Below are 21,583 nucleotides of genomic sequence, written 5' to 3' on the forward strand. Positions count from 1 at the left end.
CTTTGACAAAGGAACAAAGGCAATAAAATGGAACAAAAATAGTTTCTTCAACAAATGGTGCTGGAACAACTGGACATCCACGGAAGAAAAAATTAATCTAAGGCACAAACCTTCAACATTTCACAAAAATTAATTAACTCAGAATGGATTACAATCCTAAGTATAAAACAAAAATATAAAACTTCTAGAAAAATCACATAGGAGAAAACTCTAGATGACCTTAGGTACGACAAGGACTTTTTAGATACCATACCAAAGGCAAGATCCCTGCAAAAAATAACTGATAAGCTGTACTTCTTTAAAATTAAAAACTTCTGCTTTGCAATAGACACTGTCTAACAATGAGAAGACAATCACAGACTGGAGAAAATAGTTGCAAAATACACATCTATAAAGGACTGTTACCTAATATACAAAGAACTGTTAAACCCCAATTAGAAAACAATCTGATTAAAAAATGGGCAAAAGACCTGAACAGACACACCTCACCAAAGAAATCATACAGATGGAAAATAAGCATATGACAAGATGCTCCATATCATATGTCATCAGGGAAATGCAAATTAAAAAAAAAACAGGCTAAGGAGGCTAACTGGCTAAGGACGTTTAAGCACAACCTTTGATTAATAAGAGGTTTATGCTGACACGGGGGATCCCTAGGTACCAAAGCCAAATGGTAAAAAATAAGGGGGATAAAATCTGAGCAGAGACAGCAGAGGCTGCACACTGCAAGAGCAACAGACTTCACAGAGTTTGTACATCCAAGTCTCTTAAACAAATGACAAAGCAAACAACATCAGTCTCAGGGGTGGGGTGGGCAGAGAATCAGTATCAAGAGTAGGTACATTATTTCACAATGTATCATATAGGCAATATATTATCTAAAATATTCAGTTTTCAACAAAAAATTAGGAGACGTGCAAAAAATAACAAAATGTGACCTATATACAGCTTAAAAAGAAAAAAAAAAAGAGCAAGCCATAGAACTTTGGCCCATAAAAATTGTAAAGCAATGATTATAAATATGTTCGAAGAACTAAAGAAAACCACGTCTACTTCAAAGTAGGATGACACTTTCATTTAATAGAGAATATGAATAAAAAGATAAAAATGGTAAAAACAAAAAACCAAATGGAAATTCCATAGTAGAAAAGTACAATAACAAAAATTTAAAATTCACTACAGAGGCTCAACAGATTTGAGCTGGCAGAAGAAAGAATTAGTAACCTGGAAGATATCTCATTACAGATTATATAATCTGAAGAACAGAGAGAAAAAGGAATGAAGAAAAATTAACAGAACCTGAAAGAAATGTGGGATATCATTAACTACAATGACGTGTAATGAGTGTACCAGGAGAAGAACGGAGCAGCAACAAATTTGAAGAAAAACATTAATCTACATATCCTCAAAGCTCAACAAAGTCCAAGCAGGAAAGCTGCAGAGATTCACACCCAGATGCAGCATAGGCAAAATATTGAAAGACAAAGATGAAACAAAAGTCTTGAAAGTAATAAGAGAAAAGTAACTCATTATACACAAGGGACTGCCAATAAGTTTAAAAGCTGACTCCTCATCAGACCCAATAGAGGCCAGAAGGCAATGGGATTAACAGTCTATGTCCCAAAAGTAAACAAGAATCTTATATCTAGCAAAACTATATTTCAAACCTTAAGATAAAATAAAGGCACTCCCAGATGAGCAAAAGCTGAGAGGATGTGTTGCTGGCCTACCTGTCTTACAAGGAACACTAAAGGAAGTTCTTCAGGTTGAAAGCAAATGACACCAGAGAGTAAGGCGAATTTACATGGAAAACCAAAGAGTGCTGAAAGGTAATTAGTAGGTATTTATAAAAGACAATATAATTACATATTTGCTTATCCTTTATTCTTTTAACTGATTTAAAAAGCAATTATATAAAACAATATGTATCACTGTATTGTTGGGCCAATAACATAGAAATATAATATACTTAACAATAAACACAAAAGAACTGGGTGGGAGCAAAGATGTATTAAAGTAAAAGAATGATGCCAAACGGTATTTCAAATCAATAGGAAGAAATGAAGAGAACCAGAAATGGTAAATAAGAAGGTTAATGTAGCAAACTATAAAAATACACTTTGCTTTCATTCTTCTCTCAGCTTATTTAGAAGACTTATGATTATATTAAGTAATAATAATAACAATGTATTGTTTGGTTTGTGACATATTTAGATGCAGTAGGTATAACAATACTATTACAAAAAAAGGAGGGAGAAAAGTAGAAAAAGTAGGAATAAAGTTTTTATATTTCCTTAAAATACATCTGAAGTAAAATTTGATAAGTGAATATGTGTACTAAAAGGCCTAGAAAAACTATTGAGAAAATAACTAAAAAGAACAATTAAAGATTTTTGAAGCAATTAAGTGTTACACTAGAAAATATCCATTTAATATAAAAGGAGGAAATAAAGGAGGAAAAAACAAAGGCACAGATATGAAGAAAACAAAAAGCATAATGGATTGGATAAAACAAGCAAACATGATCCAACTATATGCTGGTCTATAAGAAACACACTTTAGATTCAAAGATAAAAAGGCAGAAAGTGAAAGAATGATAAAAAGGTATACCATGCAAGCAGTAACTAAAATAGAGCTGGATGGTTACACTAGTATCAGACAAAATAGACTTTAAGATAAAAATTACCAGAGACAGAGAAGGATATTTTATAATGATGAGTCAATCCATCAGGAAGACATAACAATTATAAACATATATACACCTAACAACAGAGCCCCAAAATATATGAAGCAAAAACTGACAGAACTGAAAGGAGAAATAATAATTCAAATATAGATTTCAACACCTCATTTTTAATAATGTATAGAACTAGAGCAAAGATCAACAAGTAAATAGAAGACTTGAACACTAAACAAAACTGTAAGCCAACTGAACCTAAAACACATCTGTCTATAGAACAAAACTCCACTCATCAACAGCAGTAAAATACAAATTCTCCTCAAGTATACATGGAACATTCTCCAGAATAGATTATATGTTGGTCCATAAAACATGCCTCAATAAATATAAAAGGATTAAAATCACACAAAGCATGTTCTCTAACAATGATAGAATGAAATTAGAAATCAATAATGGAAAGAAAATTCAGAAATTCACAATTATGATTATGTGGAAATTAAATAAAATACTCCTGAATAGACTAATCGATTAAAAAGAAGAAATCACAAGGGAACCGAGAAAATACTTTGAGATGAATGAAAACAAAAATGCAGATACCAAATTTACAATATGCAACTAAAGTAGTGCTCAGAGGGAAAGTATACCTGTCAATGCCTATATTTAAAGTTTTCAAACTACCTCTCCCCCACCAATACCCCAAACGACTCATTCTCTAACATATTATCCTACTTCAGTGCCTGAAACTCTTGTTTGTATGTTTATGTTGTGTCTCTGCATTAGAACATAAGCTTTCTGGGGGCAGAAACTTTGTATTGTTCACTGCCTGCCCATATAGAACAATAGCTATAGAACAGTACCTGACTATATTAGGGGCTGAATAAATATTTTCTGACAAACATCTTTTCTTAAAACTATCACTTATATTTAGATAAGCTTTCATTGTTTCTTCAAATTCCTGTTAATTTATCATATTACTGTAAATGACTTATCTTCCTTCTATCAATTTATATAATTTGGGATCCATTACAGAATCACTCAAATTTTCTAGGTCTAAATAAGACTTATCCCATCAACATTTTTTTTTTGGAAATTGCCTATTATTTCTTTAAACTATTATTAAAATAGAAAATAGAAAAAATCAATTTTCTTGAAACAAGTCAAATAAATAAAACTAAAATATAATTAATATAAAAGAGAAGAAGAAGAGTTACACAATGGCTACACCAATGTTCATACATTTGTGAATTGCAGAGCAAGAAATCATTTCCACTTGTTCAATTTAATCTCGCAAATTCTAGGAACTGAAAAGTGAGAAGTGAAACAATTACAGAAGGTGCCAAAAAAGGTATACACATTTTAAGAAAGGAAAACTGCATTAAAATTGTACTACTCAATATATACCGATAACAAAAGATGAATACAAGTCACATTTGACTTCTGCAGTTAACAAGAGGTGCTCAAAGTGGTTACCATCAGCGTCCAGACACTTCTGATTGAGCAACATTGACCTAAGTGTCCACTTGTATACATTTTTTTGGCACCCCCGGTATATGAAAGCTTGAAAAAAAATTATAGCTCCCTAAAACAAATGATCAGAGCCTAAGTTATCAATAATAATTATATCTAGATGATTAAAATTTTTTCAAAAAATAAACATTTAAAATTACAATGGTGTCATGATAAAAGCTACTTCTCCTGCAGTGTGCAACTTACACAGTCTTTTTGTCCTGGCGAAGAAGTTTAGAAGAAAATTCACTTAGTACTTCCAGGAAAGCCAGATTAGGAGGTGGATATTCTTGTCCTTTCTGATTTTGGTATTTAAAGGCAAATTCTATGCCATCCCTGAAGTAAAAGAAAACATCATCTTATTTTTCCAGATAGCTAGTATAGTTCCCTCAATGGACTAGAATTTCAAAAACAGTTGGGAAGGCAGCAAAATCATCACTGAATATAGTAAAATCTGATAAATTCAAATGGTAAAATAATGTTAATTGTATAACATATTTGCATAATAATATTTAATGTTGTTATTTACAGTAGAAAACTAAGTTGTGAAAAATAGTTAAATAATTAAAAAATTAAAAATTTCTGAATAGTCACAAAGCTAAATCCCTATGTGTATTTTTTAGGGGTAACAGAATGCCTTGGAAAAATACTTAGAGTGCCAGACAATTTGGTTATTAGAGTTGGTCATGGTACCAAGCAGCTATGTGAGTTTTTGTAAGGTACTTTAAAGTTTTCTGGCACACAGTTTTTAGTTATGAAATGAGGTTTACCAAACCAGTACTGCACAATGTTTTTAAACCCATTCTCCCAAACATTTTCTCAGACCAGATAAGAATATTTTGTTCAACTTTACTTTCTATACCTTCTAAGATTAAAAAAATGTGAAGTTTTTCCAAATTAAAAATGGTCTCTTAGTTGAGAATGACTAGACAATCTAAAGTTCTTATAACTTAAAAATTCTAACATTTGTCACTTTAAAAATGGTTCATATAACAGTTACGTTAGTTAAATTCAAGTAAACCAGATTCTGTACAATAGGAAGTGTTTATTTAGCTCACTCACTTGTGAAGTGTGGCAACTGCTTCTCGTGTCTTGATTTGGTCCAGTCCAAATGTAAGGGCAAAGCGACGTGCCAATTCTTTAATGCCACTCACATGGGCAGATGTCCTATCTAGGTTGGGACCTTGCTCTTGAACAAGCTCATTAAACAACTGGCAAAAAGAAAAAAAGAGGGAGAAAAACACAGCTAAGAAATATTTATTTATTTTATTTGTCATTAGCATAGGTAATATAATTTAAAAATACTTAATAAGCATATGGTAAAATATGTACTTCCCCCCTTGCATTTAACAGTAGCCACGCTGTTCTCCTTCGTATTAGTCATCTACTATTACTAGTTTCTTGAGATTATTTTCAGGTTACGTGTGTTATTAAATGCAAACAGGAATTTCTTTTTCTCAAAAAAATAATGCATTTTGGATTGGGAAAAATGTTTACAGACATGTACCTTGTATTCATAAACTCCTATGCATTCTTTTTGTTGTAATTGTCTCAGTAATGACAATGTATGAATACAGGCTTCAGAACTTTGTTTTTTCACTTATTATATCTTAGACAAGAACATTATATAAAAGAAAATTTGAATATATGGGACTATGATTTTTCCCACCAAATAACAAAATATATAAAAAAGTTCTTAAGCTGTGTGGAAGGGTTTTATAAATTACATATACATTACATATATTGTGTCACAGTAATAACACAAACAAAATCTTGGAGTAATAATAAAGAATATAAAAGCAATCATTAGTCTACCACCAGTTAGAAGCTTAACTGTATCCGTACACATCTGCGTTCCTGCCTATTATGGCAGATGAACAGTACAGGCTTTTATCTTAATCCATTTCCTCTTTATGTACTGGATGGATCTCACTCCCTTTCCCCAGCTCAGAAGTTTTGCTCTGGTGCTTAATGCTCTCTCCTGCATCATTAACTATTCCCTCTACTAGATGCATGCCCTAACTTCTAACCTCTATCTTATTCTGCCAGCCTTCAACACATCATTCTGACTCTCTTTATAGCAAAGATCCTGAAAAGTATTGTTCACATTTGTTTTCTTCACTTACCTCCCAATCTCCCAATTCACTTCAATCACACCATTTCATTGAAATAGCTGTCTTCTATTAATTTTGTTATCATCCTTTCAACCTTTTTAGTTTTCTTCAGCAAAAGATTGGCCTGGCCTGATCTACGTACTGTGCCATGACTAGAAACAGCAGTTTTTCAAATTTATTAACAGGTACTGTTTACCAGTTCTTAGATTTTAAAATGTTTTCACAGATAGTTGTACACAGTAGCCTTTCACTTTAAAACTTACATTTAAAATGAATACAAAGAATGTATTTCACTGTACAAAATTCAAGGAATATCAAAGTAAAAGTTCTTTCTTTCTCCCAGTAAATACCATTCTTGCCAAAGGTAATCAGTGTTCAAGTTCCGAAGTTTTCTAGACCAGTTTAGAAACACTGACATATTTCATATACTAAGGTTTTATTTTTACATTAATGGTATTGTACTACATATTCTATTCTAAAACTTGTTATTTTTCATTTAATATTTTGTCTTAAAAATCTTTCAGCTAATTCACAGTATCAGTTTATTTAACCATTCCTATGTTGATGGACACTGAGACTATTTCCAATTTTTCGATACTACAGAAACTGCTGCAATGAAACATCTTTTATGTATATAACTTTGTGCACACCTGCATGTATCTATGTAGATACTTAGTAGCAAAATACTGGTTTAAAAAGAATATATATCTTAAATTGCAAAATATACTGCAAAAATATATTCCAAAACAAGAACAATTTCTTTCATAAGGGACCTTTACTTCCACATCTTTTTCAACCATTGGTATTACCTATCATTTTAATTCATGCCAATCTCTCCAGCAGTGATATATATCTCATTTTAATTTGTATTTCATTAACTATTAATGAAGTTATGCCTCTTTTTATATGTTTATTGGTTTTTAAGATTTCTTCTTCTGAAAAGTGGCTTTTCATATCTCTTCCTTGTTCACTTTCCTGTGGGATTTATTTATTCCTTACTGATTTGTAGGGTTTGTTATGTATGATTAAGAATACTTTCCCCCAATCTGTCATTTGTTTAACTTTGTTCAGAGTGCTGGTTGATGATGAATCTGTTTAAGTTTATAAACATCATCAATTTTTTACTTTGTGGCTTCTTTTCTCAGTAAAGACTTCACTAATCGAGGATATAAAAATATCCTTTTATTTTCTTATAAACTTTTAATTTTTAATTTTTTTTTAAGGAGGGCACAGCTCACAGTGGCCCATGCAGGGATTAAACCGTCAACCTTGGTGTTATCAGCACCATGCTCTAACCAACTGAGCTAACAGGCCACCCCTAAACTTTTAATTTTTAACATTTATATATAATCCATCTAATTGTTACTTTGGGTACATGTTAGATAGGACTATCAGTAGCTAATTTTTCCAGCTACATAGGCAATTGACCCATCACCATTTAATGAATAGGCCTAATCCTTTCCCCACTGATTTGAAATGAGACCTTTATTGAAGAAAAAATACATACCTACACCTTTCCCCCCCAAATCTGTATTAATTTACTAGACATTTTAGTTATGTAATACATATGACATATTTTCTTATTTGGATACACCACTGCTGCCCCTTCTTCATTACCATGTTTCCCCGAAAATAAGACCTAGCTGGACAATCAGCTCTAATGTGTCTTTTGGAGCAAAAATTAATATAAGACCCGGTCTTATTTTACTATAATATAAGACTAGGTCTTATATAATAGAATATAATAAATATAATAGAATATAATACCAGGTCTTACATTAAGTTTTGCTCCAAAAGATGCATTAGAGCTGATTGTCCGGCTAGGTCTTATTTTCAGGGAAACACAATAAATACTTATAAAATGTATTTCTGTATTTTTCTTTTTTATTACTTTTTAAATATCCAATTTGGCACTTCATTTGGTCCAAGAGTAGATCACCTTAGGATTTCATCTATTTGAAATATGAACTATAGGCTTATCTTCCAAAAGAAAAGACATGTAACACATGTCTTTGTACCAGAAAGTATCCATAGTATAACACTGACCTAATTTAAATGAGGTAGGCTACCTAGCATATACTAAGCACAAGGAAGTGCTCAATGTTAATCCTACTCCTTATCTCTTTCCTTTCAAATTTCTTACCTGCTGTAAACTGAGAATGAGGGTCTTGGCACACTGAATTTTATCAATCTGCCTGGTTTTACTCAGTGTTTCCTTAATAATATCACCATAGTCATTGTAATACTGTGAAGAAAAGAAAGCAAACACAGCTTTAAAATTACTGAAACTTCAAGAGATAAACAATGGGACATGAAAGAAATAGAAAAGTGAGGTATTCAATTTCTTCATCTTAAATATAATAAAAGATTTTTGTCTATAGTTAAATACACATTTGATATTTAAGATTATGAAATTAATAATAATAAAACTAAAAAACTGGTAACTCCAAGAGAAGAAGTGATATAGAGTGAACAAAATTCCTCATTCTTTACAACATGGATTCAATAGGCATTATTTAAAAGGTAACAAATCAAGAAACAGAACTTTGGTAGAAACTTCCTGAAAAACTAAAACCAAAAGAGTTAAAATTGCTTACCTCTGGAAAGTGAGTCTAAATAAGGGGGAAGGGCAGATCAGGATAACAGACATAACTCTTCATTTAACACTTTTGTGTACTATCTCATTAACCCCACAACATGTCTATATTTTACTATTATAATATAAACAGTAAAAACACTGACATCTTTAATAGTGGCTGAAAAAATTTTAATTTCTTTATAATTCAGTTTTTTGATAAAGGCTTTAATTAATTTCCCTGTGAGTAAATAATTAGGAAAAGCATTATTTAAAACCATTAAAAGTGGATGTTAAAACTGGAAGCTAAAGCCTCAAACTATAAACCTATGTGAAGAAGTGAGTATGTTAACTTGCCAATTGGATTTTTATAATCTTCAAAAAGATGGGTATGTTTCTGTGATATAAAGTAAAAGAAAGGGAAATAATTAAAAAAAATCATCCTTTAAGTGCAATTAAAAATTATCTCAATGCAGAAAAACAAGAGAAAGATATATTAAGTCACTAAAGTGGTTCAACAAGCAGATCTCTAATAAATTCAGATTTGTAATGACCACATAGGAAGTGGGACAAAAGCCACATAGCCAAGGATCTATAACAAAGGGTAGCAAATAGCTATTTAGAATACTTACAAAAAGATTAAAGCCTTTGAGCAGATGTGTGCAAAAACTGCTAAGGTTGATAAAAGGTTTGGATAACACTAAGTTCTTGAAACTAATGCAGTATTGTTAAAGGATGACAAGGAAAATCCATGGTAAGCATATATTCATCCATCCAAACCCTGTTTAGATTATGAGTTTAGGAAACCTTCTCTGGTTCCTCTGACTTATATCTTTCTCTATATCCTGTACTTAGTTTATAATTTGCACATCTATCACTATAATAATCATGCTAATGCTTTATGGTCCAGTGGGAAGAGCTAAGCCTTAAAACCTAAAATAAAATCCCAATTTTTGCCACTTTAATAGTTGTATGACCTTGGCAAGTTACTTAACCTATCTGAGCCTTAATTTCCTTATCTATAAATGATGATATTATTTTTTACCTCACGGGGTTACTGTAATCAACAAAGATAATGTAAAAGCCTTAGAACAGTGTCTCAAATATAAATGGCACACAAAAAATAGGGAGCCATTCCTTATTTTATTATGTTTACATTTCAATTTCTCTATTAATCTGTAAGCTTGTCAGAGCAGAAATCATGTCTTATTTAAATCTCTGGCTACCAGCACAGTGCTCATCGCACTGCAGTTGTCAGCAAAATATGATGAATTAGTTACTATGTTCTAATTAAAATTGGACCATACCTAAACATGGATAAAGATACAAGTGGATCAGTGGCACACACAATATTCTGAACACCAACAAAACAAAACAGTGTTTCTCACATGAGAATGATGCAAAAAAAAGTATTCCCTATCTGTGCCTGTCAGGCTATATTATAAAGATTTCTGAGTACTGTTTTTTTTAGAGGGTCAGGAGCAAAATGGAGCTTGTGGAAAGAAAAGCAGCGAGGAAAGTGAGTACTTATCAAAATCATATGAAGACTAGGTTAAAACACTTCAACATCTCCTTGCCTCTCTCAGGAAAAAAATTCAAACTTCTCATACAGCATATAAGGTCTAACCTGTCACTTTCTTTAAATCTCATTTCTGGCTCTGCTCTCATAAGCAATTTATGCTGCTATGTCAGATTATTTGTATTTCCCCCAAACAATTCATATTCCCTTGTGATGTTCATGAAGTTCAATCTGCCTATAAGTCCTTTCACTAATTCTTTGCGTGACTAATTTATGCTTAATGTCTCAGACTTAGTTCAAAAGTCACTTCTATACAGTTTTCATTAACCCTCATATTTCTTAAGAACTGGGTGTCTGTTTTATATACATACTTCCAGGAACCTGTATAGATACCTCTATTATACTGTATAATGCAATTATTTAATTACTTGACTACCATGTTTCCCCGAGAATAAGACCAGGCTGCACAATCAACTCTAATGCGTCTTTTGGAGCAAAAATTAATATAATTAATATAATACTATATTATTACTTATAAGACTATAAGTAAAATAAGACTGGGTTTAATATAATATAATTCTGGGCATAATATAATATATAATACTGGGTCTAATATAATATAATGTAATATAATATAATATATAATACTGGGTATAATATAGTATAATATAATATAATATAATGTAATATAATATATAATACTGGGTCTTATATTAATTTTTGCTCCAAAAGACGCATTAGAGCTGATTGTCCGGCTAGGTCTTATTTTCAGGGAAATACAGTATCTCCAGTTTTTGGCTGGAATTAAAACAGAAATTTAAAAAAGAATCTTTTAACTTTAGTGCCTGGCAGGCAGCATGGTACACAGTTGGCATACTTATAAAAATATCTGAAGAGGTATCAGCTTTCTTCGGTGTTGATGAAAATAATACATGGCCTCATGAAAATAAAAAAAGCATTGCTTCATATAAATGTGAGGAACTCCTACTTTATAGAATTGATATAATGGTATAGATTAATAAAAAGCTTATACTTATATAAAAGAAACTTTAAATATATCAGAAAATCATCAATAAGATATATGCAAAAGCTGTGAATTTTAGCTTCTCTTATCATCCTTTCATTTTTAATTGCAAATTTGTCAATTAGATGAAAAGAAAAAATATGAATATGAAACTGTACCTTCATGTAGTGTTTAAAGATGTCTGCAGCTGCATGCATGTCAACAATATCATAAATGATAAGTTTGCTGAAGGCAGCAAGTAGGTTTCTTCTTTTATGTAAGGCCTCAATTTTATTAGCTTCATCTTCTTCATCACCCTCTAACCACAGAAAATAAATTGGTTATGAACTTCAGCCCCTTAAACAAGGTAAAACAATGTAGAGAATCTGTATAATCAAAAACCAGCTTATATTATAACTTTACAAAAAGGGAAAATTCAGTTTTAGATGGGATAAAAAAATGTTATGCTGAGTATTTTAGGGTGCTATATTTAGTCAAACATTTATCAAATACTTGGTAGGCACTAAGGTTCCTACCTTCTTTCATAGCGAAGATTCAAGATAAGCAAACCATATATAAAAAGATTTTTCCTGATATTTTCATCATAATAATACTGTTGTCTGTTTACCTTAAAAATGCTGTCTTTTCTTATTTCAATATTCCTTATCTGCTAATATATTTCCACAGAGAAGAAATTTCTGGAAATTTTTAAGACATGGAAAAAGTTTTCTTTTAGAAAAATATATAGGGAGTAATGGAAATATATGTGGGAGTTAGTTTGCAATGCTTGTCCTAAACATGGTTATAGTATCATCTGAGAAACAAAATATTTATGTTATATATACATAAATTAAAAAAAAATCACCCTATCAAATACTTTCAAAACAAGTAGTGTTTCTTCCTCATTTTTTAAATTTTCAGGCCCTAGTAACTTGTTTATTTCCAATCCTAGGAAAACTTTCTCCACAAGGCTCCAGATGATAAAAATTACCACATTTGTTTCAGGCTCTATAGTGACCCTCTCATTTCTTGGCTTATTTGGGGACAGTGTTTTTTCTTCCCTTCTTCACATGTACATGTTCATAAAAATTATCCTCAATTTTTCTTTCTCTTTATACTAATTTTTCCTGCTGTGAAACATCAATGCTTTGAAAAGTTGGAAATCTTTTTGCTTAAGACAAGTAGCAGGTAAATTGTATCTTCTGAGATTAATATGTACTCTAAATAACGACACTTTGTTTCATAGTTTAGTATTTTCTAAAATGTTGTTAAGAACATTCTAATAGTACCAAATAGATCTGTGGATTAGATATGTCACAGATACTATTTTAGAGCTTAAATCATCTATTTCACTAATAACCTATTCTATGTAACACTTAATAATTTACAATTATTTACTTCAGCCTAATTTTGCTAAGTTATTCTGCAAGCTCAGCACAATGTTGATTGGTGAGATTTGATAACAGTCTGTCAGCACATAATATCTTATTATTTTGTTAATTTAAGGAATATATGATAACCACTCAGAAAGGAACTCAGATGCTTTCCTTCAGAAAAACTGTGAACCTGGATGCATCTCAATTAGAAACAACATCTATCCCACATATACATTTTCCCCATGTGTGAAATGACAAATGTGTAAAATTACTCATTATAGCAAAGGAGGGCAACTTTACTGTGTACATTTTTATTGTTTTTGGTTTCTGAACGACACAAATGTATTACTACTAACTGTTAAAAGAGAAATTCTACTATTTTTTAGGAATGAATTTGAATTTTTTTCTCATATCTTTTGAGGCTGATAAAACAAGATCAATTATTGACAAGATGATATAGCTACAAATACCCATGCTCTGGTTCTCTTCGTCTTGGTCAATGAAAACATGATCCATCACAAAACTGAGGAGTTCAGACTGGAGTCCAGTATCTGGATTAAACACCAAAGGCTGAAGGCCCTCCCTGCCACCTGTCATTAATTGGTGGCTAAAAATCATCAAAAGATCACAGAGTAACATGAAAGCCTGGAATGCAAAGGGAATTCATCAGTAAAATATTGCACAAACATAGCTACAACTACAAATCAATGTTAATGAAAATATACTAAATTATAGTTCAATAATAGTAGCATAATAGAAATTTTGAGCAATCAAATTTAAATTTCCAAATTTTAATAAAATTAAAACACTAGCCACATTTAAGGTTTCCCTCCTCTCCCAAATTAATCTATTTCTTTTATTTGGCTATATTAACTCAAAATAGCTAAGAGATTTTTGACTTGAACTTAAAAAAAAAATGAGTTAAACTCAACTCTGGAGCTATGAAACTGATGTAATAAAGTATGACAGAGCTTATGACAGTTAATCATATATTGCTTAATCAAATAATAAGCATAAATCTTAAGACAAACTATAGTTCAATAAATTACAATACAGTATTGTCAATCTGTAAGCTACTGTTTTGGATGCTTCTTTTTAAAATCTAATGTAAAAAAGGTCTCTAATAGTAGGTTTAAAATTGAATTCAAGACCATTCACATAAAAACTAGTATCTAAAAGTTTCCCAACAAATTTAATCACTTAAGGGAACTTTCCATGCATTTCCCTAAACAGAAAGTATTATAGTTACGTTGCCAAGTTTGCCCTATTTAATGGAATAGATATGAAATAAACCTGTCCATCAGTTTATCTGTAACTGAAAGATTTTGTTGTTGGGTAATTGAGGGCACTGATATTTCGAAACAATACACTCACCCCCCTCCAAAAATTGATTTCTATGGGAAAACACAATTTTGGCATGTATTTGGATTGCTGTATACTTTGCTGTCCACCTCCAGTAAGAGTCATGGCAATTCATGTTCAGACTATAAAACCATGAAGTACATTAAGATATTTAGAAAGAGCCACTTGAAAAGGGGAAAAAGAATCCAAGGGAATGTTGTTTTTTTCCTTACTGAGGCCATAGTTTTGGATATCACCAAAAGGTGACGAAGCAGAAACACTGACTTTTTGGTTTAAATGTCCAGAGCTAGGTAATTTTAGACAGCACTGGTGCGGTGCAAAAGATTTAGAAAATGAGGTTTAGGGAAGACCATCTATATATACTCCATTTTAAGTTAGATGCTGATAACTCAATAATGAAGAGATTTGTGATACCCTATTTGTAAGAGACAGCAAAGGATAAGTACTACTGTACACTTTAACTAGACTAATTAGACTCTTTTTCTAGCCAAACTTCATAATAAAAAAATAATATGGAAAGAGTACATTCTGTTTCATATAAAAGTACTTCCTACTAAAAGAACAGTATAATTAAATTGTTACAAAATCATTTCATGGAAACAGTATCGCCTAGGGCTCCACTTTGATCCTCTTTGGGCTGCTCCCCTTCCCAAGGGGTGAAGAGTCTGTTGGACCAGTGGGATATGTCCACCTGCACCCCTCCTTCTATACCACTGTCCAGGTACAAGGACTCAGGAACTCTTTGCTCTAAAAGATCCGATTCTGTTACCAGAGCTACACAGGTTTGTTCACCCCATCCCCAGTGTGCACACTCATAGGGTGCAGGGAGGTCAAGGAGCAGCTGTTTGAGGGGGTGATGCTGACAGAGTTTGAACACGTGGACTGAAGTGTTCACATGCACGTGTGAGAACTTCTTATTGTGGGAAAGAGCTGAAGGTGAGATGACAAGAGGGCAGGTCATAGGCCAGCTCAGCTCCTCAATCCTTTAAGTTCTGGCACAAAATTCTTAGGCGTCAAGAATTCTAATTTGAACCCGGCCTTCCAGGCCATTATGCCAGTATACTTGGCAAAGTAAAAAAGACCTAAGACCTATAACAGGTTGTTTAGCTTGCTTTGTAACTGAAATATTCAGACATCTATACTCTTGTCCCAGGGATGGACCTGTACGCTAAGAACTGCAGTTAAAACATTACACCTTCTTACATGTTCTTCAATGCATTTGAATTATTTTTATTGAGAGCTCTTAATAATTTCTTACCTGCTCCTTCACTGGAGTATTAACATTAGATAGGCACTGTTGGCAAACAGCCAAAAAGGACTTCACTGTTTTCCTCAACACCAACAAATCTTCCTGTAAGATACATTCAAATTTGCAAGCATGAATTACAGTATCCTACAAAACTGATCCAGAAGAAACAATAAATGGAAAATAGCCAAACAGGTGTGTTGTCAAGGAAATTCATAAAATCAAACTTGTTATCCAAATCATAGTTATTTCCTAGTTACTCTAATGGAAGGGGTAACAAAACTGGTAATGCCATACAGCTAAACAGATATGAAATGCTCAGTCTGATTTCCTCCAACATATTTTCCTTTATAAAAATGGTTTACTTAGGCTGATCATTAAAATTGTTAGTCATTCCTATAACAAACACATACTAGCTGTTAGGCTGTAAGGTGAGGGAGCATAGCAACACACTGAAAAATTAAGCAACAAACATGTACTGAGTTTCTCCTCTATTCTCAGCATTCTGCAAAATGTCAAAGGGAGACCAGTAACTTGAAGACAGTGCTCATACCCTCAAAGAAACCTAGCAGGAAGTTAGACCAATTACAGAGTAACTGTTCAATTTTATTTTATTTTATATTAACTCTACAGAGAGAGATGAGTTGGAGGGACCTTCATAGGAAGATGGGCTTTAATCTAAGATTGGATAGGTGAATAGGATTTGGTTAGTATTTGGTATCAAACATTTAAAAAGTATAAAAGGAAATTTAAATTGATCAAGTACCTATAATGTGTCAGGCACTGGTTTGAGAGCTTACTCTTATATAATTTAATATTTATATCGAGGAGTAGTAGTAGTAGTAGTAGTAGTAGTAGTAGTAGTAGTAGTGATTATTAGCAAGGGTTTGAAACCAGGACTACCTCATATGAGCTTATATTCTTCTCCATAATTAATGAGTAAGATGCATGCAGACAACACAGTGTTGTAATGATATTTAAAACAGTAATGAAGAGTAAGTGAGCAAAGCAGATATAGAAATTACTTTTAAAAAGTACTCTACCAAACTAAAATTTTTAAAGTTAGACTTTTATAGAGATGACAGTACTTATTTCTTTTTTGGATCTTTACATTCTAAATAATGATACTTTAAAAATTACTCGTTTCCTTTTGCTAACGTGAGTGCAGTGTTTGGAAGAAGAAATAAACTCATTTCGTGCAGTGTACTAAAAAGGACACTGCCTTGCAAATTTTTAATGTTGCTGCAGATAAACATCCAATAATCAACCTCAACATTCCTTGACCTACTTTAATTTCAAAAATTCACAATGTATTAGGGGAAATTTGCAATGTGCAAGACAACGGGCAACTGAATTAGAATATAAGGAGTGCTATGTTGAAAACCCAGTCAAAAGTAGTCACAGAAGGGTTCCCAAAGAAGATTAACTTGTAAGCTGAGTTTTGAACAACTACTAAAAATTATTAGCTGTAGGAAAAGTTGTATCAGAAGGCACAGAATGCTCAAAGGCCTGGAGGTGCTTTTGAGAGACTGTTAATTTAGTATAGCTGGGGCATAAATAGGCAGAGAGTGGCAAGAGAGGAAGCAGAAGAGGAAAACAGGATCCATTTCGATTTAAATGGAAGATCTTTTAAAATACCATGTTAAATCATTTGGATATTAGTCTGAATGGGAATGAAGAACTACTAAAAGAGATACAGAGGAAAACCTGATGGTTGCTTGATGGGAGTGGGGTAGGAATAAGGGTGAAGAGGGGGGGACTAGAAAGCACAAATTGGCAACTACAATATTGCCACAGGGAAATGCAAGACAGTTTGGGGAATATAATTGATAACGTTGTCAAGATTTTGTAGGGTGTCAGATGGGCACATGTCTTATTAGGGAGACCACTTCATGGATGATGTAGATACCTGACCACAGCACTATACACCTGAAATTGAAGCTGTATAATAGTGTATGTCAACTATAATTTAATATATTACGTATCTATAATATATATAAAATAATATTACATATGCATATAGTCACAGGATATGGAGTAGAACATTGAGAATGGAACTGTAATAAATATATATACGATGTAAGAGGGGCAATAGATTGGAGGAGGGGGATATCACTTTGTGAGGAGTGAAGTATCTATTGCATTGTTTTGTACACCTGAAACAAAAAAAAAAAAAAAAAACTACTGAAGAAGGATTTTTATCATGAATGCTAAAATTTTGTGCAAAACAATCATATTCTAAGTGGAACAAGAAAATGATGTGGATTATGGAGGCTAGTTAATATTATACACAATCTTCTGTTGAAGCTTATTATGTACCAAATACTGTGTTCTAAGGGCCATAAATTTAAACCAATCATCCTACGAATTAAGTGGTAATATTCCTATTTTACAGATGAAGAAACTGAAGTTCAGAACACCCACAGAATCTAAGTGCTATAGAGTGAGGATCGAAATCCAAGATTACTCTGACTCTAAAGTCCATGCTCCTAATCATTATTCTGTATTTCCTTGCATATTAACAAAGGCCATAGGAATAATCTAGAATGAGGATCTGGAAACAAAATGCTGGCAGTAAAGATGTAAATAGTGTAGATGCAAAAAAAGGTTCTATGGACAGTAACCTCACGGGGTGACTGGATCATAAATTCCTAACGGGGCAGGTCCTGGTGGGTAGTCACATCCCAGGTATATAACTTCTCTAGTGAAAGGTTTTCAGCAAGCCCTGTTTATTGTTCTTGTGCATCTAGGTTAACACACCTTTGAAATGCCAGGAGTAATATCCCTCAAGGTGTAAGCCACCCTCAAGAGAGCAGGTAATCTTAACTATCCTGTAATCCGATCCTAGCCTTGCTGTCTTCCACCTTCATGTAATCTTTCTTAGGTTCCCTCCTTAATTTCAAGGGCATAAAAGAAACTGCAAAACTGTTATACTTTGAAGCATTTGAGATCTTGCTTCCCAGCAACTGTTGTCAGTTTGGCTCAAATAAACTCATAAAATTTCTCTACAGGTTTGGATGTTTCTTACATCAACAATATGTTATTAAACTTTGTTTTACTGCTAATCTGTCTCATTTCATTTTGATTAGACCAGCCAGAAGAACCTCGAGGGAAGAGGATTATTTTTCTTCCCTGACACTACTAATTAGGTATGTGGCCTTAGAGAAATTATATCTCAGAATTACAGATTTTTAAAGTCTATAAATCAGAGGATTGAACTATGTATTCTCTGAGGTTCTATGGCATCCTGTGATTCTGCTGAATTAACTCCTAGTCACTCTACTCAGAACAAATAAATGATAACTGGTAAACCTCTTAGTGTTCAAAGGATGAATATTCACTGTTCAGTTGCTGGTACCTAAAATAGTGCTTGGCACATGACAGGTGTTTAATAAATATTTACCGAATGAAATGCAAGTATACAGATAATACCACAATCCTAGGGACAAATGTGTAATGTCTTCATTTTATCAGAAAATTAATAGAGCTTAAAAAAATGATGCTAGGAGGTATTAATGTTCCTTTAGTCCCTTAAATTTCTTGGTTAGTATGCAAAGAAGCAGTCCAGGGAATCAGCTATCTTTGGAGTTGGAGGCAAACAATTTCATAAAATGTCAAACATAAAGCAAATGTGTCTTATGTAAAATGCTAAAGTAACAGTTGTATTTTAGAGATGATGAATTTTAGAGATAATTACTTCCCAATTCACCTGAAGAGTTGTAAATTTAATATCACAACTAAGTAAACAGACTACTGATGACTAATAAGTAGTAGTATTTTCAGAAGAAACTAAATACGAAGCAACCAATGAAACAGAAGCGGGAGGCCTTCTTTAGAAGTCAAGTTTGGCCTCGATTTGGATGGAATCTAAATATTATTTGAGTGATCAAGAAAGTTAATTAAATTGTAATAAGTTGGGTCACTTGATGAAAAAGGGGCTACGTAATAAATCTGACATACAGTAACCTCACAGGGTGATCACAAATTCTTAACTGGGCAGAAAAAGGTGGGTATAAAAAGGTTTACCTTTGCCTTAAGCAAGCTCTGTTCATTGTTCTTGTGCATGGTAGGTTAACACACCTTTGAAATGCCAGAGTAAGCCTCTTTTTCAGACCCCTAAAGTGTGACCATCCTCAAGGGAGCACATAATCTTGTCAACTATCCTGTAATCCAATCACAGAGATTTCCCTGCCTTGCTTTACCCCATCCTTCCTGTAATCTTCCTTAAGTTTCCCCCAAAATTCCAAACGTATAAAAAGAACTGCAAAGCTGTCATTTAGGAGTATTTAAAATTTTGCTTCCTGGCACGCCATCAGTTTGGCTCAAATAAACTCTTACAAAAATTCTCCACAGGTTTAGATGTCCTTGCACAGACAATTCCATTGAGAGAAATACAAGTATCAACAGGGTACAGATAATGTATACTTAACAGAGTTAGCTAATCTCATATAGTAAATCCCTTCGAACAGATGAGAATAGAATTTTGGTTCTTGTGGATTTCAGAACACACTTTTATTCATCCCACGATTTTTTACTTCATTATGTTGGCATCTTACTACATTTCATTTGATTTAAATAGCTGGAACTATGATTCCCAAAACTGTGATATTGCTCAAGTAAAGGGAGGCAGCCGTTACTGGGACATGTGTAATAAATAGTTTTAGAAATTTTAAGGATGTTAAATCAAATTTTTGAAAGAGGTTCAGGATTTGCCAGTTTAAAACTCTCGTATTAAGATAAGTTTCATAGAGTGGGCTTTATTCTTAATGCCCCTTGAAAAATAACAGTAGATGATACTGAAAAGGAAAAAAAGAAATATAAAAAGATTCTGAATAGGGCAAATAATAAGAGCTTTGTCCAAATAGCAAAAATTAGCACATTTACTTTGAACTCCTTTAAAATATAAATCTTTGACTGTTTTCAAATTTGAGAAAACTTGTTACATTCGATATATTCTGGAATACTTTATCTCCTCTGCTGCTATATAATAGCTGTCAGTCATAGCTGAAAAAAATTAAGTATGCTTAATTTACATGGAGTAAATAGGAGTATTTTACATGCAGTATTTCACTTTTTCTGGGCTAGAATTCAGTAATAATAAAGTTAACATTTACTGGTACTCACTATGTACCAGGCACTAATCTAAGCTTTTCACATATTACCTAATACAACTATGATGAGCACTGACATTATCACTTCCATTTTATATATGAAGAAACAGGCACAGAGATGTTAAATGCAAGCCCAAATATGCATAGGTAGTTCCGGGGAGGAGTGAATTAACCAACAACACACAGTTTGCCTCCAGTCTGCGCTCTTAACGATTTTGCTATAAAGGCTCTTTTTAAAATATGAAAAAATTAGTATGTTGAAGAAACAGGCAGCACTATGGAGGTAAGAAATTTGAAACTCCAATTATTCAAACATATTTATACATAAACAAAAAAGCTAATCAACTCAATAGACGCTGAAAAAGAACAAGGTATGCTGATTATCCAGACTGCAATTTTAAGAAACTAGCATGTTTATAAAGTTTGAACACTATCACTTTGAACACAATGAAATTTTACTTAAATCCCCTTTCTATATACTGTACCTGAAATGTAGGGGTGAAAACCGAAGGCAAAGAGTGAACAGAGGAGTACTGTAATCCTCTTAGTCCATATAGCTATCTATGTATGAACTAAGTATATTGGCTTCCTTTCAAATGTGTTTTCCTAAACGAAACCAATTTTATTTTATTTTTTTCAGAAAGCAGCTTAGCATCAAGCATACGTTTTCCTAAACTAGGTATGAAAAGAATTCAAGTGGATCAGGTGATAAGATTGAGATTTAAATTATGAGATCTTGACTATATTCTTTTGTATCCATTTTGCAAGTTGATTCACTAGCCTGGCTAAAGGTTTTTCTTTCTTTCTTTTCTTTTTTTGCTTCTTGGTACATTTAGTGAAATCAAGAACCAAGAACAAGAAGACCGAAACCTAATATGCCCAAATGTGGAAGGGCTAAAATAGTTTATCAGTGATCTATTGACAAAGATAAATCTCTTTCAAGGAATTAAGATGATGTTTTCAAAATATACCCTGGCCAACAAAATCTCAGGATGAAGAACCCTAAATAAGGCTGGCACAATTAAGATGGTGGATTTATCATATAAGTAAGCTATGTTAGAAAGAAGTTTTCTTAAAGGCACAAAAGG

General features: G+C 32.6%; 1 protein-coding gene across 1 annotated transcript in view; it reads right to left on the reverse strand.

Moving 5' to 3' along the window:
* The window catches only part of STAG1 (stromal antigen 1), a 260,872-nt gene that overhangs the window by 19,070 nt on the left and 220,219 nt on the right, over positions 1–21,583 (reverse strand). The window contains 6 exon segments of the mRNA XM_033131991.1: positions 4,397–4,525; positions 5,252–5,400; positions 8,447–8,548; positions 11,580–11,719; positions 13,247–13,421; positions 15,397–15,489. Coding sequence (XP_032987882.1) covers positions 4,397–4,525; positions 5,252–5,400; positions 8,447–8,548; positions 11,580–11,719; positions 13,247–13,421; positions 15,397–15,489 — 788 coding nt within the window.

This window comes from Rhinolophus ferrumequinum, chromosome 17 (genome assembly GCF_004115265.2).
Source record: "Rhinolophus ferrumequinum isolate MPI-CBG mRhiFer1 chromosome 17, mRhiFer1_v1.p, whole genome shotgun sequence".
NCBI lineage: Eukaryota > Metazoa > Chordata > Mammalia > Chiroptera > Rhinolophidae > Rhinolophus > Rhinolophus ferrumequinum.